The sequence below is a fragment of the Cucurbita pepo genome, chromosome LG13 (assembly GCF_002806865.2).
Source record: "Cucurbita pepo subsp. pepo cultivar mu-cu-16 chromosome LG13, ASM280686v2, whole genome shotgun sequence".
In the NCBI taxonomy this organism is placed as follows: domain Eukaryota; kingdom Viridiplantae; phylum Streptophyta; class Magnoliopsida; order Cucurbitales; family Cucurbitaceae; genus Cucurbita; species Cucurbita pepo.
Window position 1 is genome coordinate 7,430,107 of NC_036650.1, and position 26,094 is coordinate 7,456,200.

At 35.7% G+C, this 26,094-nt stretch overlaps 6 protein-coding genes and 3 non-coding genes across 13 annotated transcripts; 5 read left to right on the forward strand and 4 right to left on the reverse strand.

Annotated features, from left to right (window-relative positions):
- The first annotated feature begins 2,379 nt into the window (after positions 1-2,379).
- On the forward strand, positions 2,380-6,091 carry LOC111808816 (transcription factor bHLH112-like). 3 transcript variants are annotated; one of them, XM_023695011.1, is made up of 9 exons: positions 2,380-2,679; positions 3,175-3,232; positions 4,329-4,426; positions 4,700-4,788; positions 4,906-4,989; positions 5,103-5,177; positions 5,275-5,340; positions 5,716-5,763; positions 5,880-6,091. In XM_023695011.1, the coding sequence occupies exons 2-9, from the start codon at positions 3,201-3,203 to the stop codon at positions 5,985-5,987; spliced, it is 600 nt and encodes a 199-aa protein (XP_023550779.1). In that variant the 5' UTR covers positions 2,380-2,679; positions 3,175-3,200; the 3' UTR covers positions 5,988-6,091. The 3 variants fall into 3 exon arrangements, with proteins under 3 accessions (XP_023550779.1, XP_023550778.1, XP_023550777.1); XM_023695010.1 differs by having other exon boundaries at positions 2,383-2,679; positions 3,172-3,232; positions 5,097-5,177; XM_023695009.1 differs by having other exon boundaries at positions 2,384-2,679; positions 5,097-5,177.
- Positions 6,092-6,512: 421 nt separating this feature from the next.
- Positions 6,513-9,467, forward strand: LOC111808817 (actin-depolymerizing factor 2-like). The gene is made up of 3 exons (XM_023695013.1): positions 6,513-6,699; positions 8,700-8,965; positions 9,062-9,467. Exons 1-3 carry the CDS (start codon positions 6,697-6,699, stop codon positions 9,216-9,218), a joined length of 426 nt encoding a protein of 141 aa, XP_023550781.1. The 5' UTR covers positions 6,513-6,696; the 3' UTR covers positions 9,219-9,467.
- A 621-nt stretch (positions 9,468-10,088) lies between these two features.
- TRNAC-GCA lies at positions 10,089-10,160 on the forward strand. The gene has a single exon. It is a non-coding gene; the product is annotated as a tRNA-Cys (tRNA).
- Positions 10,161-10,563: 403 nt separating this feature from the next.
- On the forward strand, positions 10,564-10,635 carry TRNAC-GCA. Its single transcript has one exon. It is a non-coding gene; the product is annotated as a tRNA-Cys (tRNA).
- A 510-nt stretch (positions 10,636-11,145) lies between these two features.
- Positions 11,146-17,313, reverse strand: LOC111808629 (elongator complex protein 1). Of its 2 annotated transcripts, none has more exons than XM_023694741.1 (6): positions 16,989-17,313; positions 16,536-16,857; positions 13,117-16,174; positions 11,965-12,063; positions 11,558-11,886; positions 11,146-11,409 (listed from the first exon to the last, which is right to left on the reverse strand). In XM_023694741.1, the coding sequence occupies exons 1-5, from the start codon at positions 17,145-17,147 to the stop codon at positions 11,571-11,573; spliced, it is 3,954 nt and encodes a 1,317-aa protein (XP_023550509.1). In that variant the 5' UTR covers positions 17,148-17,313; the 3' UTR covers positions 11,146-11,409; positions 11,558-11,570. The 2 variants fall into 2 exon arrangements, with proteins under 2 accessions (XP_023550509.1, XP_023550508.1); XM_023694740.1 differs by having other exon boundaries at positions 11,568-11,886; positions 16,989-17,312.
- A 408-nt stretch (positions 17,314-17,721) lies between these two features.
- Positions 17,722-18,721, reverse strand: LOC111808935 (enoyl-CoA delta isomerase 1, peroxisomal). The gene has a single exon (XM_023695184.1). It carries the CDS (start codon positions 18,532-18,534, stop codon positions 17,818-17,820), a length of 717 nt encoding a protein of 238 aa, XP_023550952.1. The 5' UTR covers positions 18,535-18,721; the 3' UTR covers positions 17,722-17,817.
- Positions 18,722-19,822: 1,101 nt separating this feature from the next.
- LOC111809417 (UDP-glucuronic acid decarboxylase 6-like) lies at positions 19,823-23,527 on the reverse strand. 2 transcript variants are annotated; one of them, XM_023695873.1, is made up of 14 exons: positions 23,349-23,527; positions 23,048-23,091; positions 22,775-22,889; positions 22,178-22,264; positions 21,939-22,026; positions 21,735-21,826; positions 21,584-21,648; positions 21,419-21,507; positions 20,850-20,927; positions 20,671-20,764; positions 20,517-20,583; positions 20,370-20,433; positions 20,251-20,291; positions 19,823-20,185 (listed from the first exon to the last, which is right to left on the reverse strand). In XM_023695873.1, exons 3-14 carry the CDS (start codon positions 22,862-22,864, stop codon positions 20,000-20,002), a joined length of 1,041 nt encoding a protein of 346 aa, XP_023551641.1. In that variant the 5' UTR covers positions 22,865-22,889; positions 23,048-23,091; positions 23,349-23,527; the 3' UTR covers positions 19,823-19,999. The 2 variants fall into 2 exon arrangements, with proteins under 2 accessions (XP_023551641.1, XP_023551640.1); XM_023695872.1 differs by lacking the exon at positions 23,048-23,091.
- A 1,207-nt stretch (positions 23,528-24,734) lies between these two features.
- On the forward strand, positions 24,735-25,064 carry LOC111808976 (dolichyl-diphosphooligosaccharide--protein glycosyltransferase subunit 4A). Its single transcript, XM_023695245.1, has one exon. It carries the CDS (start codon positions 24,735-24,737, stop codon positions 24,846-24,848), a length of 114 nt encoding a protein of 37 aa, XP_023551013.1. The 3' UTR covers positions 24,849-25,064.
- An 891-nt stretch (positions 25,065-25,955) lies between these two features.
- On the reverse strand, positions 25,956-26,027 carry TRNAP-AGG. Its single transcript has one exon. It is a non-coding gene; the product is annotated as a tRNA-Pro (tRNA).
- Between the last annotated feature and the right edge of the window lie 67 nt (positions 26,028-26,094).

Here is a 26,094-nt window from a genome sequence, read left to right on the forward strand (position 1 = left end):
AAAAAAAAAAAAAAAAAAAAAAAAAAAAAAAAAAAAAAAAAAAAAAAACAACTAATGAGCTCAATTTATTAATTTTAGAAAATACCGTGGTATAAAATATAAAATTTACAAATTTGCTTAGACTTAGACTATGAATTTTCTGCGGAACACTGCAATCAACCAAAAAATGCGATCGAAAGAGAAGAAGATGCTGCCAATTTCCGAGTCTGAGGTGTGTCAATCGCTCTCCGTATTTTCGTTGGATCCCGTCGCTCAATTTGGCATTTCTCTGTAGATTTTTCACGGAAGACAGTTGCTGTTCGGTCTCTATCTATGTTTTTTTTTTTTTCACTCTCAATCAGTATACATTTTCATGTTCAAGAGCCCATTCATTTTAATATTGCAACTATGCGAAAACGGAGCTTGATTTTGGACTACAAACGATACGAAAAGGAATCACCGGGATTTATGGAAAGATACAAAGATTAGAAGCCAAATCCATTTGACATTTTAAAATTTTTCCATGTAGTCAACTCCATTTTTATAAATATTGTTTGACTAATTTTTCAGCTTCAGAATCCGACACATGGAATCTTGCTCCCTTCGAAGAGAAGACAACCAGAAGCTTATTGTCTTTTGATGGACAGAAAAATGTTAGTACTCTGTAATGCTTGATAGACAAAACTTTTTGGTGATGATTGGCTTACACTTGAAAATGTGAGCTCATATAATCTGCATAGTTAGAATTGGGTAATTTGTGTTTAGATTGTAGATTTATGATTATGAACGTCTTCTAAGAGTTAAGTTTATATTCATATAGCCTAAGATTTTGGTTTGGCTTCTAAATTTGGGTTTCATAAGTTTAATCTGTGAACTAAACACCCTTTTATAGATAGGTATTACCAGCTAGATTATCTAGAATTAGAAGATTATAGAGTCAGTGTTAAGGAGAACTAATGGGTTGGTTCTACTTGTTAATATGCATTAGAACAATGACGTATATTACAATCCTAAATAGCTGATCTCAAATAGAAAACACCCTTCCATAATAGAATTAATTTCCATATGAAGATTTTTTTTTCTTATAATTTGTCTGTATATGTGCAGCTATTATTGTTCTTCCATATGTCATGCTCTAAAGCTGTTTTGGTTAGTGGTGAATGTATAGAAATATTCAACAATATGGTGATGAATGAACCAGTAACCTGAGAAGACAATTATGCTGATAGATTTCATACTCATTGATTATTCAGAGTGATTATACTGTGATCTTCATGAAATGTAGGGACTAAAATCTTGCTTCCTTATCATTTACTGATAATCATGTGATTTTGGATCTCTACTTTCTGTCATACTAGGTTTGAATTCTTGTGAATCTAAGTTTGTATATTTGATTGTGATAATTAGAAAATTTAGGCCACTGTTAAAGAATTAGGCTTAGTGGGCATCCCATTAATTAGCGTTTTTTCTTCAGCTCGTATTTATTTCTAGATGTTTTGTAGTTTCCTGACAAAGTTTAAAGGGACTAGAAGATGGTTGTGAGGTCCCACATCGGTTGGAGAGGGGAACAAAATATTTTAAAACCGTAGACACATTTTAAAACCTCTCCCTACTTGACACGTTTTAAAACTGTGAAGCTGACAGCGATACGTAAACAAAGCGGACAATACCTGTCAGCGATGGGCGTAGGCTATTACAATGGCTGAATTGGAATGATTTAAAATGGATCCATGGTGTAAACACATCTAAATAATCTCCATTTCTTAGTTCAGATTAGGAATATGATCTTATTATTATTGTTTTAGGTCCTCTATGATTACTTATTTTATTGTGAAAGTTGAAATTATGGTATATAATGCACTCTATAATGGTATATAATGCATAAACTTTGTCATAATTATTTGGACTAATGTACAATTTTATATAGTTTTGTACGCTAATCTATACTAACCTGTGAAAGGAGATCCAAATTTTATATAGTTTTATATCTATATTTGACTAGCTATACTATCCACCTATCCTGCAATTATCTGTATGAATCAAACCAAGTCAAATTTGGTGAAAGCGAAACCAAACAGATAGCTACAAAATTTGCCAAAATTTAGATGTAAAGCCGACCCTCTTCTCACTCTGCAAGGTTCTTAGTCAGTTGGTCGTTTTATATGCCTTTCATACATTGAATATGCTTGTGATATTAGAACTCTCTATGAAAGGGAAATTTTCATCCTCACACTCAACAGATCTTGTTCTTATTTTCTATAAACAATCACAGTTATAATCGACAATAAAATCTGATTGTTTGCAGCTTATTGGTTCTGTTTTAAAAATATATATTACCAACAGTTACAGATTCATCACTCCATTATGTACAGTAAAATATTGTTTACTCTGACCATGAGTTGATTTTAGTATGCTTGTATTATTAAATCATCAATTTGAATCTCTTTTCATATTAAAAAAAATGGTTATCAAACCAAGTTAATTTAACGTGCATTTTCTTTTCTGAGTAAATAACTTGCTATCCAGCAAAAGGGCGAGTTACCAAAGTGCCCCAAACTCTCGCTTTCTCTTAATATATATGCATATTGTGCTTATGGGCTCCTTCAGGTTATATTGTTGCCTTTGTTGATTCATGCCTATAGAACCACCTGTCGAGTTGGTAACGCAAGGAAGCAAGATCGTGCTTGGTGCTGCTGAGAGGTGAGAATCAGGGAATGAAATTTCTTTGTTCACTACAATTCATTTTTATTTCAGTTTTCCAGAAATTTCTGGAGATTATGGATTCTGAAAGAAAAATAATTTAAACTAATAGAACTATTATGGTTGAAGAGTGAATTCAGTCTATTGATCCTCTTCTTCTTCCCTTCCTCCTATTAGGAGTACTATTTGGAATACATAGGGAAATACAGCTTTTGATATTTGATTTGTAGATCTGGCCATTGACTCTGAAATTCAGAGAGGTTCTCTGTAAGCTTGTTGTTCCATTCCAAGAACAAGGAGGTTGAAAGATATTGGTGGGAAGTGGTGGAAGCATTCTTGATCAGTTTCTTACATTGAGAAATTCTACTCTTTCATTGATAGTTTACGATATGTTTATTGTATATATATACTTAACATGATGGCTTAAATGACAAGACGTTTTCTTAATAAATTTGTTGTATGGTAACTTCTCACTTATAAATTTCTTTGTAGCAGGACACAGTGAGATTTTACTGGTTAACATGGATGTTCCATCGCAGGTGGTTAATAATTAGTACGTATCAGTTCTCTCTCTCTCTGTCTCTCTCTCTCTTTCATTCGTTTCTTGTATGACCATAGTTTGATGAGGTAACAAGGGCATGGACTTATGTTAGGATAATTACTCATTTGTTTATTTTTCCATTTTGAGGGAGAACTTCATAGGAAAAAAAGAACACAATGATCTAAAATCCGTTCGTTTGGGTTTGAACTACTTTTACTGGAATGTTATCTAATCAACTTCATCACTTTCTAGGTGTTTACCACTTAGCACTGACCGGTCATGGCACATATAATGTAACAGCCGAAGCCCACCGCTAGCAAATATTGTCCATTTCGGCCCTTTACGTATCGTTGTCAGCCTTATGGTTTTAAAACGCGTTTTCTAGGGAGAGGTTTCCACATTCTTATCAGAAATGTTTTGTTCCCCTCTCCAACCGATATGGGATCTCACAATCTACCCCCCTTGGGGGGCCAGCATCCTCGTTGGCACACTGCCTAGTGTCTGCCTCTGATACCATTTGTAACAGCCCAAACCCACCACTAGCAAATATTGTCCACTTTGGCCCGTTGCATATCGCCATCAGCCTCACGGTTTTATAAACGTGTGTGTTAGGGAGAGGTTTCCACACTCTTATCAGAAATGTTTTGTTCCCCTCTCCAACTGATGTGGGATCTCACGTATAAAAACCAAACTCCCTAAATACTGGGCCAACTTTCTTTTAATGCTCCTTAACTACTACTTCTTCTTCCATTTTCCATTTTCTTCTTTGATGGAGTGACTAGTGAGATGAGTCTTAAAGGATGAACCATGAAGGCCTACAAAAATATTGACCTTCTTATTTGAACCTAACAAGTATTATATTATGACAGCTATACCCTCTTGTTTGTTTTCTATCAAACTCTAACAATAGGCTAGAATGGACACCTTGGCAAATGTCGAGAAGTAGGGGCTTCGGATCTTTAGATATAACATTGAAAGTCCGGGGATTAAGTCTAAGTTGACAAACTTCATTAGAGAAAAAGAGGGAAAAATTATATACCTATAGATCTATGCATTCACACATACATATGTCTTAATCTTCCTCAAAAAGTTTGTTGATTAACTACAGTGGCTTCTGTCTGGAGTCCAAATTATTCAACAATGATGGCCAGCTAAAAGGTGAAGGCTTCACTATTCCTTGTCAGCACCCTCTTACCTACCAGCCAGGTAGTCAGTTTCTTCTTGATTTTCTTATATGGGTTAATGTTCTTCCTGATTTTTCCTGATTTCATGTTTGCTTTCCCTCATAGTTCTACCAACTACTTCAAGAATGATTTCACTAAACGACATAACATAATATCATTTGATTTTCATCACATTACTTTGCCCTATGTAACTCTGTAATTTTGGTTGAGTAACAAAATTCTGAACTTCAAAGGCCACTTTTGAGTGGTAATAATTGTGTTCTTAATGGTAATATTTGTGTTCTGTTTGCGGAAGGTTGCAATGCAAGTAAGTCCATGACTGAAAATGTTTCACCACAGTCGGTATTGTTTACCAAGAAGATTTCTTTTCTGCAGAATGAATCGGTAACACCTCATCCCCTCTAATGATTTCCCTGCTTGCTTTTAAAACTTCAACTTTCCATGGATTTACTGCTTCTCCTGAAAAACTTTGTGTACTCCTTCAATCTTCTGGCCTAATAGCATGCAAAGAAACGCGAGTTCTTCGCCCAGAAAGGCGTACAAGCAGCCCCATATGATCTGGCAGGGGATAACAAGAGAATGAAGGTCAGTGCCTTTGATTAATATAAACAAGAACAAGAACAGCCTAAGGATGGGGTAGAGTGAACCCCTCCCAAACTTGTGCACTTTCATTTCTCTTTTATTACTTGTAGTTGCAGGAACCAGCAAGGAGAAGCCAAAGGCTTAGTGATAAAATTACTGCCCTTCAAAAGCTGGTTTCCCCTTACGGCAAGGTTGGTATTTTCTTTTCTTCTTAAAGTAGACTATAAAATAATATAAGAAGTAATTCCTTTTCTTAAACAGTATGTCATTTTTGTTAACTTATTGTAGACTGATACCGCATCTGTTCTTCAAGAAGCCTGTCTTTATATCAAATTCGTTCAAGAACACATTCAGGTACAGTTCACTGAGACACGAGCTTTCCCGTTACTTCCATAGTATAAGTTCTTGTCTCTTTAAAATCATTTCTGTGAGATCTCACATCGGTTGGGGAGGAGAACGAAGCATTCTTTATAAGAGTGTGGAAACCTCTCCCTAACAGACGCATTTTAAAAACTTTGAGGAGAATCTCGAAAGGGAAAGTCCAAATAGGACAATATCTGCTAGCGATAGGCTTAGAATATTACAATTTCAATCCAAGTATAACTCAGTAGACAAGACACGGGAAGAATATAAACTTTAAAGTTTATTGCTCAAGTATTTTTGTTGGTTAAAAAAGGTGGCTTGAAGCTTGAAATTCATAGCTTTTTTTTTTTCCTGGCTTTGGAGCAGAATCTACTTCAGATGCAGAGTAGCTCATACAAAAACCTAAATCCTCAGGTAAAACTGTAAAAAATCTTCAGCTTCTTATGGTGAAATTTCAAGAGGAAGAAACAATTGTAAAAATTACTGCTCCATTTAAGGTGGGTCTGTCTGAAACTTTATCTTTTCTTCAGGGAACTCAACAGAAGCAAGGAAATCTAAGAAGTGAAGGACTATGTGTGGTTCCTGTGACTTTTACCCAGAAAATAGCCCTCAATAAGGACATAAATTTGGTGTCCTGAATTCAGTATGATGTATCAGAACGACATGTCGGTTCACCAACCTTATTCTGTAGGCTAATTTCATGATGAATGAATTACTGCCGATCCTGCCATAATTATTATTATTGTAGTTTTAAATATAAATTAATTGAGTTATATTTATATAGTGAAAATAAAAAATAATAACCAATATAGAAAAAAACAGTCATAGTCGGTCGGAAAATCTTAAAAAATAATATTGAAATATAAATTGGAGTCCGTATAAAATTTTTAAAAAATTTCAAAAAATTAGGTTAATTGCCATAAAAGATGCATAAATTACAAAGTATATACTAAAAATGAATTTTATTTTTTATAAATCAAATCAGCCGAAACGATGCCCACCGCAAAAATTAGGTGGAACCAAATAATTGGTAGAATGTTTGGATTTTTAACCGTCTCGGTGACATTAGCAATCGCCCCCACCCCCTGGGTGATCCGCTACCACAAATTTATTATTTTATTATTAATTAATTATTATTATTATTGTAATTTATATTTATAATATTGGATTTTAATAATTAGCGTCGAATCTCTTTGCACAGCACAGCCCTCGTTTCCCATCCCATCGTCCTCCTCCCTTCACCCTCTCTTCTGTCTTCTTTATCAACTCGCTTCTGGTTGCCCTAATTTTTCTCAGCCTTTCTCGCCATTTCTTTCGTTTTCTCGCCCCCATTATTTTCTCGGCAAAATGGTGAGCGNTTTTTTTTTTTTTTTTTTTTTTTTTTTCTTTCCATTTATTTGTTAATTTGTTTCTTTAGTCTTCCTCTATTTGTTCATCTTTGTCGCTTTTCTGTTCGATCCGTGGAGTTCTTGGTTGGTTTGAAACGGAATCCTTGTAAATCGCTGCACCGATTGGTGGTTAATTTGTTTTTCCTTCTCGATGATCATTTTTGGTCCGCTTGTTTATTGTTTCAATGGCCATAGACTGTTGATTATGCTGAGATATTAGTGCTTGTTTTTTTTTTTTTTTTAAATATCGACTGCCATGCACTTGTAAGCGTGTGGGTAAAAGCATTGGCCACCGTTGATGTAACGATATATTATATTCTCGTACATTTGTTGCAATTTTCATTAGGACCTTGTAACTGTACTCTGTTCTCGAATTATAGTTATTTCAAGATTATGTAATAGAAAATTTGGACTGGTTCTTGTAAAAGAAGGATGCATGGGTCCAATTATTTTATCAATCTTTTAATTAATTTTGCAATTATTTTTTTCATTTTACTCATGGAAGGGGATAATCTCAGTGGTTTAAACACATGCATTTGTGTTGATGGATAATTAGTATCGTGATATTTTTCATTGCATGATCCTAAAGAGAGTTGATGAATCCATAAAATAAAAAATAAAAAAATTATAATTTGGTAAGCTAGGAATGCTTAATGATATAGTTTCAAGGGAAGAACTGAAGGATGTTGGATAAGGTAAGCATCAAATTAACTATTTAAGTAGAGGTTTATTAGCGGAGTAGTCCATCTCATATTTGTACATTTTGTCCTACGGTGCTTGTCACCACCATCACCATTAAATTCCTACATGAATTTAAGATATTCCACTTGGGGAGAGTCTATGAGTCGCCCTCTCCTCCCTCATCTTGTTCCTTCTTTGTTCTCTTCCATTATTTCTTAGTTTGTTTCTCCCTTATCACCATCACCATTAATGTGTGAATGTTGGGAAATGGGGATAGGAGGCTTGTTTGGCATAGACTAAAGAGTTGAGCATCAGAACTCGAAGGTGCGTTTCGATTAGAAATTAAAAGGCAGCAGCTTTAGAATTTCAGGTAGGAGCTGGTTAAAGTATGCCTTCTTCACATTAAAGGACAGGGTCAAGTTTTACCAAAGGTTGTGTTCATACTGTAATGTCTTTTTTAGGGCTTCCTTTAAAGAAGCTAGGATCTAAGCACTTTGTTAACTGAACTTTTTGCATCTGCGGTTCTGTGTTCAGACGATTCAATTTTAGGGCTTTCTTTCCCACTTTGTTATCTAAACCATCTTTTTTGAAAGGCCTTGGAGTAGGGAATATTGAATCGAAGAATGTGTTGCTGTTATGTTTTATCTCTAAGTAGCTTTGGATATTTTCAAGAGTAAATGACTTGTTATGTTAAGAATTTATTTGGCTCTTTACTCTCTCATGCTAGCAATATTTCTAGCAGTCCTTGGTTATAACACTGTCTAATGGAAATCTCTCTCTCTCTCTCTCTCTCTCTCTCTCTCTCTCTCTCTCTCTCTCTCTCTATACTTATAATTAACTCCGCTGCCTTATTGGCGATGTCATTTGTCTACAATAATTTATAATTACCTTCACTTCTCACTCTAGAGCTAGTTGGAGATGGACTTTTTCTTTCCATACTTCCTCCCCCAGGAAAAAGAATTAAGAAAAGAAGGAATCGGAAGTTGTTAAATCGTTTGGTGGAGTAATTGTATTATTTTGTTGTAGTTTAAAGATATGAAGCTTCACAGCCCCCAACACTATTTTCACACTCAAACCAGGTATCTGTTTATCAAATTTGAGCTGCATGGACGTATTTTCTAGCAAAGATGTGAACTCATTAGAGAAATGGGAAATTGGCCACTTTTCCTCCATCTTTATCTAGCTTGCACTGGACTTCTACTATGGTTGGGGTTCATGGGTGCCATGGGGATTTATGTTCTCTGAGTTCATAATTTATATTTGTAAATCAATCTTTCACAGGCAAATGCAGCATCCGGGATGGCTGTGCATGATGATTGCAAGCTTAGGTTTCTGGATTTGAAGGCCAAAAGAACCTTCCGTTTTATAGTATTCAAGATCGAAGAAAAATTGAAGCAGGTTGTGGTGGAAAAGCTTGGCGAGCCATCTCAAAGTTATGAGGACTTTGCTGCCAGCCTTCCTGCCGATGAATGCCGATACGCAGTCTATGATTTCGACTTTGTGACTGAAGAGAATTGCCAAAAGAGCAGGATTATATTCATTGCATGGTAAATGTACCACACAGCCTTCGCTCTCATTTTTGAAACGGGTTCTTTCATTTTGTGAACATGCATTCTAACTCATGATTCATCAATTGTATTAAGGTCTCCTGATACATCAAAGGTGAGAAGCAAGATGATTTACGCAAGTTCCAAGGACAGATTCAAGAGGGAGTTGGATGGCATCCAAGTGGAGTTGCAAGCAACTGATCCTACCGAGATGGGGCTTGACGTTATTAGAAGTCGGTCGGGGTCGGGTTAAGTCATTGTGATGCCAGAGCTGGTGGTGTTCATAGATTGTGGGCTCCAAACTTGCCTTTTATGATGCTATATGATAATATTGGCTTGTTCTTAAGAGGTTTTACCTAAGATTTTGAAGGATGACTGTTCTTTGGGTTTGGTGGATTTTAGTTGGATGGATATTTATGATATGCACAGGGTAAATATGGATCAATGCCAGTTTGGTTCTATCAGGATAACCGCTCGGAACAATTTTCAATGATTTTCGAGTTTATTAGGTTCCATTCCTTTCTACACAAATCTCCTTGTGGTTTCATCTTCGTTTCATGACCCAATTAAATTGTGACCAAGGTTTGCTGTAAAGCACCCGCTTGTGCTTTTTGGGAGACAATAATTCACCTTATGGGATATTTTTAAATGCATTACTGCTAGCAATTATTTTGACTAAGCCGAACGTTTCTCGGTGCATTCTCACAGATTAAGTTATACTGTTTTTTTCTTCTGACTAATAGATTTATTTATTTATGCGATGATGTATTTTTTTAACTAACTGAGTTGGGTATAGTTTGACATGCACGTTTTTAAACTTTAGTACTCGTTACTAAATCTTTGAACGCTTCATATTTTTGTAATATAGTTAACTTTACATTTAATAGATTTGTGATAAATTTGAGACGGGAGGTACAAAATTGAAAGTTTTATTAATCACATATGTATAATCATACTTTGTAGCTAATTGAAAGTAGTTTAGAAAGTAAAGTTGCAAATTCGGAACTATAATCGAAATTTTGCAAAATAAATCATTTGAGAAGGCAATTGTAAAGATTATGCGAATTCAATCGTTTCTTTTTTTTAATTTTTTATCTAAACGATCGTATTTATCATCAACCTAGGGTCTATAGCTCAGTGGTAGAGCATTTGACTGCAGATCAAGAGGTCACCGGTTCGAACCCGGTTGGGCCCTATTAACATCCTCTTTTTTTATTTACCAATGTTTAAAGATTTAAAAATGATCGATTGTGCAGTATAACCTACCACTTTTAACTATTATTCAAATAAATAAAAAAAATCTAATGACCTTTTCTTTTAAAATTATTATAAAATTTGAGCTAAAATTATCAATTGAATTTTTTAGAAAAGTTCGGTTGGCTAAATAATAATCAAATTTGAAAAATATAACAACCCATCTTACAGTTTAATTCTTAATCTGATGCTTTATAATGAATCATCTTTTCAAACGGAAAATGGTTGGGAAAAAAAAAAATCATTCCTTTTAGTTACAAAATTAAAATCATCAAATCTGCCTCTGACATTCATAATCATGTTGTTTAAATAAATTAGAAAATAAAAAAAACACCATCAATCAAGGGTCCATAGCTCAGTGGTAGAGCATTTGACTGCAGATCAAGAGGTCACCGGTTCGAACCCGGTTGGGCCCTTTTTTTTTTTCATTTTTCTTAAACACCGTATTTCAAAATAAGAGTCACTGTTTAATTTTATTTTTATTAAGATCTAAAATTTATCAAAATTTATCAAAATTTATCAATTGTGCAGTACATCCTCTCACAGATAGACCTGCCCACACTTTTAACTATTATTCAAATAAATAAATTTAAAAAATAAAAATCTAATGACCTTTTCTTTTAAAATTATTTAAAAATTAGAGTCAAAATATTTTTTTAGAAAAGCTCAGTCGGCTACATAATAATCAAATTGAAAAATATAATAATCCATCTTACAGTTTAATTCTTAATCCAATGCTTTGTAATGAATCATTTTGTCAAACCAAAAAAGGTTGGAAAAACAAAATAAAAAATCATTCTTTTAAAATCATCAAATCTGTCTCTGACATTCATAATCTTGTTATTAAATAAATTGAAGAAGCTATAATTTAAGACTCGCTGCTAGTGATGTCATAGTATAAATAAATTAATTAATTAATTAAAAAAAAAAAAAAGAAGCTATAATTTTTTTTCATAAATCTTCAAAAGATAAATCCAGTAATAACTTAAATAAGATCCTCATCTAAAATTTTCAACTCTCAGCATGAAGATCACTACTGATACAGAGATTCTAAAAGCAAAAGATTTCTGCAAAACTTGGATTGAATTCTATCAGAACTCATTCTTCTGCTCACCCAGACCTACTCCAGTGCTTCAATTTGAGATTGCAAAGGCTTTAATTTGAAAGCAGGTTTCTTCCCTTGGTTTGAACTGAATACAGAATAAAAAAGAAAATTAGAACACAATTGAAAATATATTGAGCTAAATGGAATGTCAATGTGAAGAGATATGCATATCAGCAGCTCAGGTTTCTTCCGCCTAAAAACGTTACAAGAAATAGTATCGAGCTTCGAGTTGCCGAGGCTAACCAGTCATGAAGAGAGGAACACTTTAGAACGCCACGAGAAAACTTCTAATTTTTGGACTTCGCTTTTCAATGCTTGTACATAATTCTCCAATGTGTCTGCCTGTTCATTTATTGTATCACTAGAAACAGTATCATTTGCAAGGTTTACAGCTGCCATTTGTGAAAGTTGAAAGTTCTCTGCAGTTCGTTGGAGCTTCTTTGCAGTTTCTTCCTTTCCCAGCATCATAAGAGAAACCAATAAAGATTTAAGCTCAGACCTAGCCCCAGCAGTTAGAGACATGCCCTTTAAATGCTCAACAAGAGCCATCTCCTCTCCAGGACTACACGTGTAAAATAATAACGTTATTTCATGAGCAACAAGATGCCATAGTTATAAGAAAAATCATCAGTTTAGATACCTTCCCGGACGAATTTTTCCCCTACTTTTCTGACGTTTTGCCTCTCTTGATTTCCTACCTGCAGTTGTGCTCATGGAAACAGTTGAACTCCTTCTACTCCTGTTCATAAAATTTTTTATAAGAGCTTCTGTTCGTAATTTTAGGATGGCTTTGCCAAATATAAGTAACACCATCTTTCCAGGATGACCGATATTCCATCTTCTTCATGTTCAATCAAATAATAAGAGTTCGAAGAAATAAGGCTTGGCATGAAAAATGGAACTTCAAAGAAAGAGGAAAGATTGTATTTTGAAAAAGGAAACAATGTGAAAAAAGAACAAGCAAAAAATTCCGACAGCTTTGTCCTGGATTAGCCAGTTATCCGAAACATAAAGTTTTAATGTTGCCACATCAAACTATACATACCATATATACAATATCAGCAGAATCAGTAAGGATCTATTTCCAAATACAGGTAGATTAGGACCTCTAGGGGAGTAATTATATCAGAGAAACACAAAAGAAGCTAAGCCAAATCCATGAAATTAAATTAGGTGTCGAGTTTAGAAGTTTGTTATCAATCAAGGTCCGATTCAACAACATTCTTATTTTCCATATTTAATTTATTTCCTATGTTTTTAAAAATGTTTTTTGTTTTAAAAGAAAATAATGAAGATGTTTCTTTTGTTTTTATTATTTTTTATTGTGGAGGTTTAAACATGCACCTTGACCATTCTTATGAGACAAATGTATAAACCTGCAATGTAACAGCCCAAACCCACCGCTAGCCGATACTGTCCTCTTTGGGCTATCCCTTCGAGGGCTTCCTCTCAAGGTTTCAAAATATGTCCACTAGGGAGAGGTTTCCACACCCTTATAAGAAATGCTTCGTTCTCCTCTCCAACCGATGTGGGATCTCACAATCCACCCCCTTGGGGGCCCAGTGAGACACTGGCACATCGCCCGATGTCTGGCTCTGATACCAATTGTAACATACAACCTTTGGAGTCAAGAAACAACATTCAGGTGGGACTTCAGCAAACACTAAATGTTAAACTTCCAGAGGTTATATAGCCAAACATGAGTACCTTATTTATATAGCAAACACAGATAATACTTTGTAAATATCAAAGAACAGCAAAGCAGTACGATAAAGAAGCATAGAATACATACCCAGCTGAGTAAGCACTCATTCCACTCAAATTACTGCTAGCTTCTGACGCAGTATCATCATCAAAATTATTCATTGAACTTTCCTCTGCCTTGATTTTAGCAGCAAGAAGTAGTCTTCTCTGCCGAACAGCTAAGTATCGAGTTAAATATTTCCCGACTTTCTCCAATCCTTCCTCATATTCACCAATAAGCAAGTTTGCACATTCCACAGATGCATTCTTCATTTCTGAAACTAAATCTTCTCTCTGATGCATAAAAGCAATTCTCAAAGCCTGTTCCCAGTCCCTAGCACTAATTAACAACGCCATCCCACGGTTAATATCCCTACAGTACTCCAGGGAAATTGTAGCAGCTTCACCTGGTTTTCCAAGAGCTTGAAGCTCTTCACAAAGTTCATGAGCCAATTGTAATATCTCGTCTTCTCTCATTTTAAGCAATCCAGCGACTATAAACACCTGCCTCCAGTTACCACTAGCACGATATGATTGCAAAGCCTTTTCCAAATTGAAACAGCAGAGATAAGTTTCTGCAGCATCCTCAAAACTTTTTTCATCACTGAGATAATCACCCCAGGCCTCGAGGACTAATTTCTTCTTGGTATCATCTGTGATCAACTTAAGTCCCAAAGGGAATAGCTGAGGTTGTTTCTTCATTAGGTTCATACAATCAGAAAAATGATCCTCCCCAGCTGAAACAATATGATTTAAAGCTTTCTCAGATCTTGACAATCTTAGGTCAATATTATAGCACATTAGGAGGAATGGCATCTTCTCCAATTCCTGAAGATAAGGGATAAATTCTTTTGGATCCCGCTGTGAGTTTATTGCCACAATAGCAGCAAGTTTTAAATCATAAAGGCCTAAAGCAGTATCAAAAACAGCATCGGCATCAGACAACCATAAGAGATGTTTAAGAGCTTCTTCAGAAGAAGGATAAGATGTTCTCCTCGGGTCATCAGAATTCGACAGTTCAATTTCACGTATGACTTTTATCCTCTCCAAAGCTTCTTCAAGTGCTGGCGGATCACTACGTGCAAGGGTGGTCAAAATGCATAGTTCTCTTGCTGGACTTTCCATCATATGCTCCTCAACAGCCCTCCTTATGGCCAATAGGACTGAAGAAACCTTGTTTTCTACATGAGTATCTTTGGATACTCTCAGTGCTCCAACTTTATTGTCATCCATGCATGAATTGGATGTGAAGTTTTTATACAAGGTCTCCGTTACATTTTCGTTCTTTATAGCACAAACAAATTCAGTGATGTGGCTAAAATTATTAACTTGCTTCACAAAATCTGCCGCAGACTGGATAAATGTCTGTAAACCGCAGTAATCAACAATGACATTAAAATCTATCCTATGGCGCCTAACCATAAGAAGTGCATCTCTAAAGCGTCTTTGAATCAATGCATTAGTGATAGATGCGAGTACCAACTTTCTTGGATATATGCACTCTAGATTTCCTCGAGCTGTTTGTAATATCACAGCAGCAGCATCACCATGTAGAACACCAACAATTTTGGCGCTTCTTTCCCATATATAAATAAAGTTTCTACCTTCTTCTTCTTTGCATTTGTTACTAGCTTGGAAAAAGTTGTATTCCTCGTCTATTTTCTTATGCAATACATCCAGGATGTCGAGAATACAGAGGATATCCTGTTTAGTTGCTAAAATCAAATGCGTAGTTATTTGGTCACCCAAATTTGAGTAAAAAGAGAAACCACTACAATTGTTGCAGACTACCATCCTATTCAAATGAACCCTCCCAACATCATCAAGTCCAAAAAGAAGGGGCTTTAATAACCCATTATTATCCACCAAAGCCACGCTCATCCAGGGACAAGATGATGAAAAACTCTTATCCTCCTGCTTCAAAAATTCACCAGAAAAGCCTGACCCTGATGCATACTTGAGAATTTCCCCACCATTAAGCTGGAGAAATGCAGTACAGTTCTCAGCAGGATTTGAAGCTACACAGATGACAGGTCCTTCAATAAATTTTCGATTAGAAATCCTTGCATGCCAAGCAGAACATGTAGGTAAACCTGGAACATGATCCTTAGAACATTCAAGATCAATTTCCAATAAACAAAATCCAAGAGGCTCCTCGTTTGGGGAGCCTTGAGAAACATAATTATAGTCGTCAGACCCATAATGAGAGACAACAAGAAGTTTATGCACGTCCAACCACACAAATTGCTGAAAGGAGCCAAATGTTGATTCAAAAGATGAAGCTTCAACATAAAATTCCTTTCCTTCTAGTTCTTCCCAGAAATCAGCTGCAGGAAACTCAACAGTGCATAAACGCCCGTCTGATAAGAAGGCAGCCAAACAACTCTTGGAATTCTTAGAATAAAAGGCCACATCACGGACAGCACTTGAAAATTTCAAGCTGAATAAATACAGAGGAGGTGGCATGAGTGATAAAGAAAGAGGGGTCACTAGTATCTTTGCATCATCAATGATCAATGCTGTTGAGTTCTCCACGATAGCTGAAATCCATATAAAGTTGTACATTGTAATTTGTCCATGAACAGTCCAACAAAATAACTGAAGAGGCCTTGTTGGATCCCATACAAACCTAACCATATCCTGCTTTGAGTACCGAATTTCATGCTTCAAGTACCAATGATTATTGCTGAAAAACCAGACTTTTACAGAATCGTAATTTTCACATCTAACAATAGCAGCAAGAAGATCTGAACTGCAATTCCACTTCAAAAGTTCAACTTTTGAACTATTTTTCTCGTTAATATGAAAAGAACTTCTTTCTAATCCATTCCTTTCAAAAAATACTACAGTAGGACATTCAATTTCACTTTTCTTATCATAAACAGCTGCAATTTTGGCTCCACTGGGCATCCAATCCAAAACTCCTTCCACAAAGTTTTTCAATTCAGATGAAGCATGCAGGGAACCTCCATCCCGCTCCCAGATCTTGAGCTTCTTAAGTGAAGTATTAGAATTTTCGACATCACTTAGTGTCACAAAGTATTTCCCATCACCTCGCCAAGAAATGGAACTTTCAAAATCATTTTGTTCTGAAAAATTTGGTTCACCTGAAAACACAATCCAACCATATTAACTAATATTCGGAAATTGAAACCATTTCTAATGTTACCATGGATGGTCCTTAAAATGACCAGAGAACAACAAGGAGCACCTTGCAGCCAACGTCATCAAGTAATTAAATGTGTACTCAAAAGTCATCAGTTAAAAAAAGATCATCAACTCTCTATGGAAATAGCAAGTGGCATAATGAAAAGAAAAAAGCTCTACGAAAAGGTCATTATTTTGTTATCAGTGAGCCAGGTGCAAATTTGGTATATACCGCAATACACATGTTGAGATAGGTAAGATATAACATAAAATACCCCCTTCAGTAAAGTATGGAAGAACACCTTACGTACGTCAACACACCTTCAGGAAAATCCTCGAGAGTGTTCTCATACATCAAATCCCAATCATGAGTCATTACTAAAATCTGCCGAAGCCCCGAAATTATGCATAACAAATCACCATCTGGACTAGGTGAGATGCGTTTCACACCACCCTCCACCCTGCCAACAACTTCACTCCCACTTCCATCCACGGAAAACAGCAAAAGAAGTCCACTGCGAGTTCCCACTATCAGAGCTTCTTTCTCCATCAAATAATCAAAGGACGTAACACAGTCCCCAGTTTCCACGTCTATATGATGAACTTCAGCAGGCAACATGGCTACGCTCTTCATTCTTTCATTCTGATACATCGAACAGAAAAACGCGAATAACAAGCATATTTAGCACAGTAAAACATCGAAACCTCATAGAATTGANAAAAAAAAAAAACAGAAAGAAGACGAATTTGAAAAGCGAGAAGGTTAGAACTCACATGGAACGAAGTAAGCTGAGTAGTGTATACGAAATTGGCGGAGGAAAGGAAGAAGAGACGATTCCGCTCAATGTCGAAGGCGGAGAACTGTACAACTTCTTCATCGGTCTGTAATTCGAGTTTGAGAGAGCTCTCGGTGTAAAGCTTCAAGTTATTCATCTCGGAACACAGAAATCTCGAATCTTCAGAGAGAGCTGGGGTTTTTTTAGGGTTTTAGGGAATTGAAGCCTTCGAAGAAGATGAACTTTTCACGGCGGCGGTTGCTGCCAGGTTATTTATATAACCTAGTTCCTCCGATCGGTCAGTGGGAATTTTAGTCCATATTATTAGAAACACCGCCCTTATGTTCACCGCTACAGTTAGTGGCAGAGCATGTTAATAAGTTGGCTAACGAAGGGTATTTTTGTCACGTTCGTCAAGTGAAGTGACTCGGCTTGACGGGTATAGCCGGTTAATTTTCCCCACTCGCTTAATTTCACATCCAATTATTTGAATAATATCCTCTTAAGTATATGGTGAAATGTATTTAAATTAATTAATTTGACATTTAATTACATGTGTATGTATCCTAAAAACCAACTTTTAACTTTAATTCTATAATTTTTAATTTGGTTTCTATCTAATTTTAAATTTTATTTTTTAAAGTAGGAAAAAAAAAAGGACCAAGGACGATTTCGGTGATATATATATATATATTTTTTTTTCAAATAAATATTGTCATGATTTTTATTTAGTACATTTAGGGTTTGCATATATTGAATGCATTTAATTTTATCAACATAGATGATAAAACCCACCCATCCCCTGTCAGTCAGCCACCGAATTGGCGTCAGAGCTTTGCGACGGAGCAACGGGCTCCAATGACATTCAGAACCTCAGAGAGAAGCTCCATCCGATTCCCGGCGTAAATGTGGCCGTCCCATTTCCTCGCCACCACATCCTCCGCCAATTTCACGGCAGCTGCGACGGTCTCCGCCGCACCATCGTGCGCCGATTCAATAATTCCCATTTCCAGAGCCTTATCCGCCGTCAGTTTCGGCGCTTTCAAAACGACGTCGCGTCGAACAGACGCTGTTCCTATTTTGCTCTTGACCAGAACCGTAAACCACGACGGAATCACTCGACGAATGTCGAGTTCGCTCATGTACAGAAATCCACGATCTCTCCTCATCAGGATGTAGTCGTGACTCATCGCCAAAATGAAGCCGGCCGCCGACGCATGACCGGTAACGGCGGCGATCGTCGGCATCGGAAGCGTGATTAGGTCGGATACGACAGATTTTAACTTATCGTCCATCAGAATCATTTTATCCATTGAGGTCTTCGCCCAATCGAGATCGTAGCCATTAGAGAAGAACTTACCTTCTGCTGTGGTGATTAGGGCGAAACTAGCGGAATTTCCAGCGACAACAGCGGATTCAGCCTCAGAGCGAACTTGACGAACAGAGGATTGAATAGCATCTAGAAGATTGAGATTGAGTCTGTGCTCACCGGGACCAGTTAGGGTTAGGAGAAAGATATTCCCTCTTCTCTGTAACGAACACATTTTTTCTGAGCGTCGCCGAGCGGTAGAGGATCGAGATGAACCCTAACGGAATTTCGCCGGTAGAAAATGACAGTCTGCGGACGGCAGGTCTTTTAAAGAGAGCGATTGGGACGTCGGCGGCTATTGCAGCCTTTTGTAGATCATTGATGGAAATGTGAACATAAATAAACTATCGGCGGTAGGTGAAATTTAATCTTTTTGGTCGGCATTAATTTTTAATACTCATTTTCCAGGAAAACAAATGTTTTTTATTTTACTAAATCATAAATGAGAGTATAATCCACGTATACCGTTCAATAAATAAAAAATAAAAAATTATTTGATTGAAATAAATATAATTAGTCAAATATCTCTATATTTTAAAAAAAATGATTTAAATATTTTAATCAAAGAAGTTAGATATTTTATTAATAAATAATTAGATATTTTAAAAATAGATCGTTTAGGCTCTATTATCTCAAGAGAGTATCTTGCAATCTCTTCGTAAGTGCTCCCACAAAGAGTTAGTGTTCAGTCTTTCATCCGTTCAAATTTTGAATATTCAAAATTAAATTACTCATTTCAAAATTCAAAATTTAAACTAGTTAATGGTTGGTTAGTTTGACCCACCTGTATTAAAAAAATTAATTTTTAATTACTTTGGTCTATAACTTAAAATTAAAGGATTAGCTTAATCATAGTCATTATTTTTTATTATTTAACAAATACGTGTCATAGTGTATATCATATGTGTGTGCATAAGAGCTACAAAAATTAACAGGCGTAAATTATTTACAATTATTTAAGGCATATTTGAAACTTATTTTTTCTCACTTATTATATAAATTATGCTCGCAAATATTTTATTTATTTTTTAGTCTAATCTATAACATTGAAATATCTAGTAATCGAATTGGATGTCTTATCCAATTTAATTATATTTAAGTTAATTATGTTTAGTGGCACTTTTGATTTTTTTTTTTAAATATTGTTTTTTTATAGTTACTTATTAAATTTGGCATCTTAAAAGTTTATGAAACATAAGAATATGATTAAAGAAATATAATATTTAATTGCTGTTGAATTTAATTTCAATTTTAAAATTATTCCAACAATTATGTTAATTCGTTACCAAACAAATATAATATTTAATTTGCTGTTAAATTAAGTAGGTAAATTAAGAATTTAATTTAAAATTTAAAATTATTCCAACAAATATGTTAATTCGTTACAGAAAAAAAAAATTACAATCATTTTTTATTTCTACTAGAAATTTGCCTTCTAATTCAATGCGGTCGGATAAAAGCCATGATTTGAAAGCGTCTTTATATATATATATGAATGTGTGTGAGCCAAACTGTCACTTATTCTAAATAAAGAACAACAAGATATCAAAGGACACAATCTCCTCTCAAAACTTCCATTCATTCTCTTGAAAACTCTTCACTCGGGCGACCCGGTGTGATTATACGGAGGTTTAACAAGCTTAGTTCTTTCTCGGGACTTCGAGTCTAGTTCGGAAATCGTCCTCCATGAGAGGAAGTCCGTCCTTCAACTTGATCTTTGGCTCCCATCCAAGCAACTCCTTTGCTTTCGTGATGTCGGGCTTCCTTTGGCGAGGATCATCGGGCGTGTTCTCCACCATGATGATCTCCACACCAGGATTGATCAGCTGCACAGTTGAGATCTCTCAGTCTCTATTGTAATTGAAGAACATCTTTTAGTAGCTAAATTTACCTCTTTTACTGTCTCCGCCAATTCGAGCATCGTAAATTCACCTGAATCGCAGAAAAACAAAGAAGTTTAGGGTAGATCGAGAGGGAGACGCTTATCTAGGAGAAAAGCAAATGAAAGACCTGGGTTTCCAATGTTGATCGGTCCTGTGTTATCGCCTTCCATTAGCCGAATGAGGCCATCGACCTTGATTCACGAGTTAAAAAGCTGATAATTGGTATGGATGTATGAATCTATTCGCAAATGAACCCGAAGCGAGATTTCCTTACCATGTCAGAGACATAACAGAAACTTCGTGTTTGTGTTCCGGGTGCTTGAACTGTCAAAGGCTCGCCACTGCACATTGCATGAAGAATCTTACAAGTATTGAAGATGAACAATGACACTACTCGGGCGAGAAGATTGTATGGAGACTAGACTTACCGGATTGCTTGAGCAATGAAGTTGCTGACGACGCGACCATCGTCAATATTCATTCGGGGTCCATAGGTGTTAAAAATCCTTGCAATCCTGATCTCTGCCGTAGTAAATGTTCATTTAGAGAAAAGAGCAATGGCACAGAGAAAATGGAGTCCTTAATATGTGGGATCTGATAAACTCACCGATCCCATGTTGCCTGTGGTAATCAAACATCAGAGTTTCAGCCACTCGCTTGCCCTCATCATAGCAACTTCTCACACCTGCAAAAGTTTAACAAAACATAAGATGCAGCAAACTGAGCCATTAACCGCTCAAGCCCACCGCTAACAGATATTGTCCGCTTTGGCCCGTTACGTATCGTCGTCAGCCTCACGGTTTTAAAACGCGTTTGTTAGGGAGAGGTTTCCACACCCTTATAAGAAATGCTCCGTTCCTCTCTCCAACCGATGTGGGATCTCATAATCCACCCCTTGGGGGCCAGCGTCCTTGCTGGCACACCGTCTGGCTTTGATACCATTTGTAACAGCTCAAGCCCACCGCTAACAGATATTGTCCGCTTTGGCCCGTTACATATCGCCATCAACCTCACGGTTTTAAAACACGTCTGATAGGGAGAGACTTCCACATCCTTATAAGGAATGTTTCGTTTCTCTCTCCAACCGATGTGGGATCTCACACACATGAAACTGTTATTTGAATTCACATCATTCAAAATTACTGAACCAAACAAGATATTACATCTTTGAACTACCTATTGGATTGACATTTCCCCAGTAGCTTTCATCTTGAGGGTGAATGAGAGGATCACCGTATACCTCGGATGTCGACGTTAGCAAAATCCTATTCAACAAGGTCAATAAACAACAGAGCAGAAAAATATTTATGAACTGAGAGGTAGAATGGCGAGCTTGAAAACCTCGCTCCGACACGCTTGGCAAGTCCCAACATGTTCAGTGTGCCAATTACATTCGTCTTGATAGTCTGTCAACACACCAATCAGAAGTTAATAGTGAATAACTCATTTCAAATATGATGATAGATAGTATTTGACCGAAAACGATACGAACCTTTACAGGGTTGTACTTGTAGAAAATTGGAGACGCCGGGCAAGCAAGATGGTATATTTGGTCAACTTCAATCAACAATGGCTCAGTAACATCTGGGTTAGAAAAATTGAGGGATAGTGTCGATCAAGGAAGCAACAATATGAAATTCACGAGCCTTCCAAGTAACATTAACACGAAAAAAAAAATAGAGGAAAAGAAGAATACCGTGTCGGATAAGCTCAAATCTAGGGTGGCCAATCCATTTTTTCAAGTTAACCTTCGATCCCGTGAAGTAGTTATCAGCAACAATAACCTAAAAGGGATAGAAACAGAATGTCAAAGCAACCAACACAATGCATGTAATGCAGGGATTATAATATCTTCTACACGTAATGAATTACACGAGGGTTCGATCAATAATCGAAAAACTACAAAGAGTGCAGCTAAAGTACTGAAGAAGCTACCTCATTCTTCTCATTTTCCATCAATTTGTCCACCAGGTGTGAGCCAATAAACCCAGCTCCTCCAGTTACCAAAATTCTCATATTTGCCTGATGTCAAGCAAGACCACAATATTGGTTAAGGAAACGAACCAGGCTGAGACCACAATATTGGTTAAGGAAACGAACCAGGCTGAGTACGAGATTAAGGAAAAGAAAATAGCAATGAAAGCCTTTGAGTAACATTCAAGTTTATATTCGTAACAGCCCAAGCCCAAGCCCACCGCTAGTAGATATTGTCCTCTTTGAGCTTTAGAAGACGCGTTTGAAAAACCTTGAGGGAAACTACAAAAGGGAAAACCTAAAGAGGACAATATCTGATAGCGGTGGGCTTGAACTATTACAATTTTGATCCAAAATCTCCATTTTGGATTGAAACATCATTTTCTTAACACTCAAAAATGTCCTAAAACCCATCATGCTCATAAGCATTTTCGATCGATCCCCATTTTCGTAAGAAGAATCATTGACATCACAATTATGAACCAAATGCAAAGTAAAGACCAACAGTTCTAAACATATTTTGTCAGATACCAACCATGAACAAGAATCTGATTATACCTGAAAAAATTTGGCACTTCTTAAAGGAGATGGAGTCGGTGGTGGCTTTGTGGAAGTTTGGGAACTTCCATTGGAACCCTCTTTAGCCATTACTCTCGGATCTTCACTTCAAACCCTGGATCATCAAGGTCATCAGAGATAGCTATTGAACTCCAAAAAAAATGCTTGAAAATTCTCATTAGAGACTCGGATTTGATGCAAATGAAGAGTTCATCGCTTAGGAAACGCAATGCAACAAAATCAAAGCAAAAACAACATAAAAAAGAATCAAACCCTTCAAAGCAATGCACCAAAATCTAAGTAGCTACCAATGCCTTCTGCATAGATATGAAGAACAAAACTATGAATATAAGAATCATTAGACCAAGCTGCAACGACTTGAAGAGCAAGAAAGTGAAGCAAAAAACTTCAAAAACACGAAAACTAGTAAGCTTTTCTGCAACGAAAGCGAGCACACACCCACCCACCAAACAATTCCAGATCTAAATCTCACAGATGAGGGTTTTAAACAAGATTGATGAATGATTTAAACCCGCAATCAACTAAAGAAACACGATGACAACGAGATTTTTACCTTGATTAGCCAAATCAAACTCTGGGGGCTTAAAATTTCCTTCCGTTTCGCCTTGGAATCGAAGGGTTTTGGCGCAAATTTAAATAGAAACAGATATGGATTCACGATCCTATGATCGAAAATTGAGAACTGAGTTCAATTTGAAAGAGTGTTACGTATCGAGATTAGCTTTTGTTTTTAGATTAATCGCCTTTTTATATATATATATATAAATTAATTTCATTTCTTTTTTTTTCGCCCGAAGGGCCACCTGTCTCCAAAAACAATTTATAATACAATTTGGCGCAGATTGTTAAAATATTAATTGTTTCTACTTAATTGTACTAAATTGCAGTAAATACCCTTCAACTTTATGTTTATTCCAGAAAATGCCCATAATTTTTCTAAAATTGTAATAATATCCTGATCAAAATTTTAAAATTTCATCGTATCTAATAAGTTATTTAATTTAAAAGATTTAATATAATGTATTATATACATTTTTAATTTTCTGGACCCACCAAAAATTTAAAACGAAGGTAACCTTAAAATTACAAGTGTATTTATTTCGATAAAATTAGTATTTTTAATTATAGTAAAGTAGAAATGTGTATAGATCACGTGTCAAATGCGGACTGAATTTTTACATTATAAAAAGAAATTATGGCTGAATCTTGGTAGCTTAGCTGCCTAGTCACCGGCTGAGGACTACACGTGGGTCACATGCAAATTCCAGCTCAGCAATAGTAAATGGCAGGGGCAGGGGTTCTTAGTGTTTGCTGTTTTTTTTCTCTTCAATTTAGNAAAAAAAATAAAAAAAAAAAAAAAAAAAAAAAAAAAACCAGAATTTTGGGTTGGGCTAAAATTTTAGAAAATTGTATTAAAATATAGATTTAAATATAGGAAAAATTAGAAAAAGGAAAAATTAATGAAATATTATTGGGCTGAATGAATTACGGAAGCCCAATAACACCAAAATTAATGGGTTAGGGCCCAAACGTCTGTTTGAGAAGGCTGCATCAAGTAGAAACGAGGTTCTTTTCCGTAGTCTACTGCATCTCGAAGAATTTCGTCGTCGGATCTTCTTTTTGACTTCGTGTTTCTCTCTCGACTGATTAGATCGGAAGGTAGAGTCGTCTTCCTTTTTTTTTTTTTCCTCAATTTGATGCAATTGTTTTTTTTTTATTTTTTATCGATCTTTCATGGAGAACTGGAATTTCGTTTTCTTAGCAAATCTCGATTCTTAAATCGCAAGACTTGCGAGTCGAGCTTGCAAACTGTGCGATTAGGTTATGATGTTTAGTTTTTGAGGAACTTGAAATTTGCGGTTTGCTGCGTTGAAATTTTGATTCATTGTAGGTGATCGAAGAAGCTAATTTCCGCTGTATTGTTTGTTGCCTAGTGCAGATGATTGACGATCAGGAATTAGGTTTTCTTGCCAATTTTCTCGGCATTTTTATCTTTGCCTTGGTGATTGCTTACCATTACGTTACGGCTGATCCGAAATATGAAGGCAACTGAGATCTCGTTGATTCAGATGCTTAGATTCATCGGCAAAATGCACTACTGTTAGATGTAGGCCGTTTTTTATATGTTAGGTTTTCCATTTTCTTCTATGAGAATTTTCTCCCGGCAACAACCAATGTAAGCAACTTTTTCATTATGCAATCGTAATTTATTCTCATAAATTTTCATGGTTCTTTGACTGATCTTTTATTAGTTACGTATTTGATCGAATTTCTTCGTACTGCCCATTTTGAGTTCCTTCAATGTTGTCTGCAAGTTGAATGCATCGGTATTCAGTACCTTTTTTTTTGGTGAATTGCAATTTGCAATTTCCTTTCCAAAAATCTTCTTTACTTTAGCTACTCTTTCATTTGGATGTTTAACACAAACGTTTTTTTTTTCTTAAATCATATGAAATACCAAGAATGCTTCATAAGCTCTCTGAGAAAATTTCTACTCTGCTGCAATTTAGATTCTCTGTTTTCAGCTTTGTTCTATTAATAGTTTTGTAATTATTTTAAAAATTGGGTGGTGGTTAATTTACAACCCTTGTTTCGGAGCCTGAGTCAAATGTTGATATCAATTCATTGTAGAACTGTCAAATAGAGCGACAGAGTTTTCAAATTGGTATTGAACATGAACAGGTCTCTAAATTTGAATTTTTGATGTTTAATAGACATTGAATTTTTGATGTTGTGCTAGAATTTTACTATATTTTATAGGTTCAAAAATAATATTGATCTATTAATATGAATTTTATATATAAGGAATCTAAGAAGTAAATATGTGAATTTTAAACACGCATTGATAACTTATTAGAAAATAAAAAATTTATGTATTTATTCGACACGAAATTGAGAGTTTTAAGATATTGTATGTTTAACTGTTCAATAATCCACCATTTTCGGTATTCAATAATAATAAAATTGGTATTTAACCAAAAACATTTGAAAATATAAAGCCATAAAATAAGTAGCAAATTTGTGTAAAAATAAACAAGTAACAAAATTTTATTATTGAAAAATATTTGGATAATAGTTTTTCAAAATTTTCAATTCTCTCATTAATTTCAATTTGTGAAATGAAAGTATGGTGTAATTTAAGGAGAAAAGTAAAAATAAAGGGGCATTCCGAGAATTGAACTCGGGACCTCTCGCACCCTAAGCGAGAATCATACCACTAGACCAAATGCCCATGAGGATGCAGGCTGAATGAATATTAAACTACTTAAGTATTAAAAATGAAAGAGTTCAAAATAAAA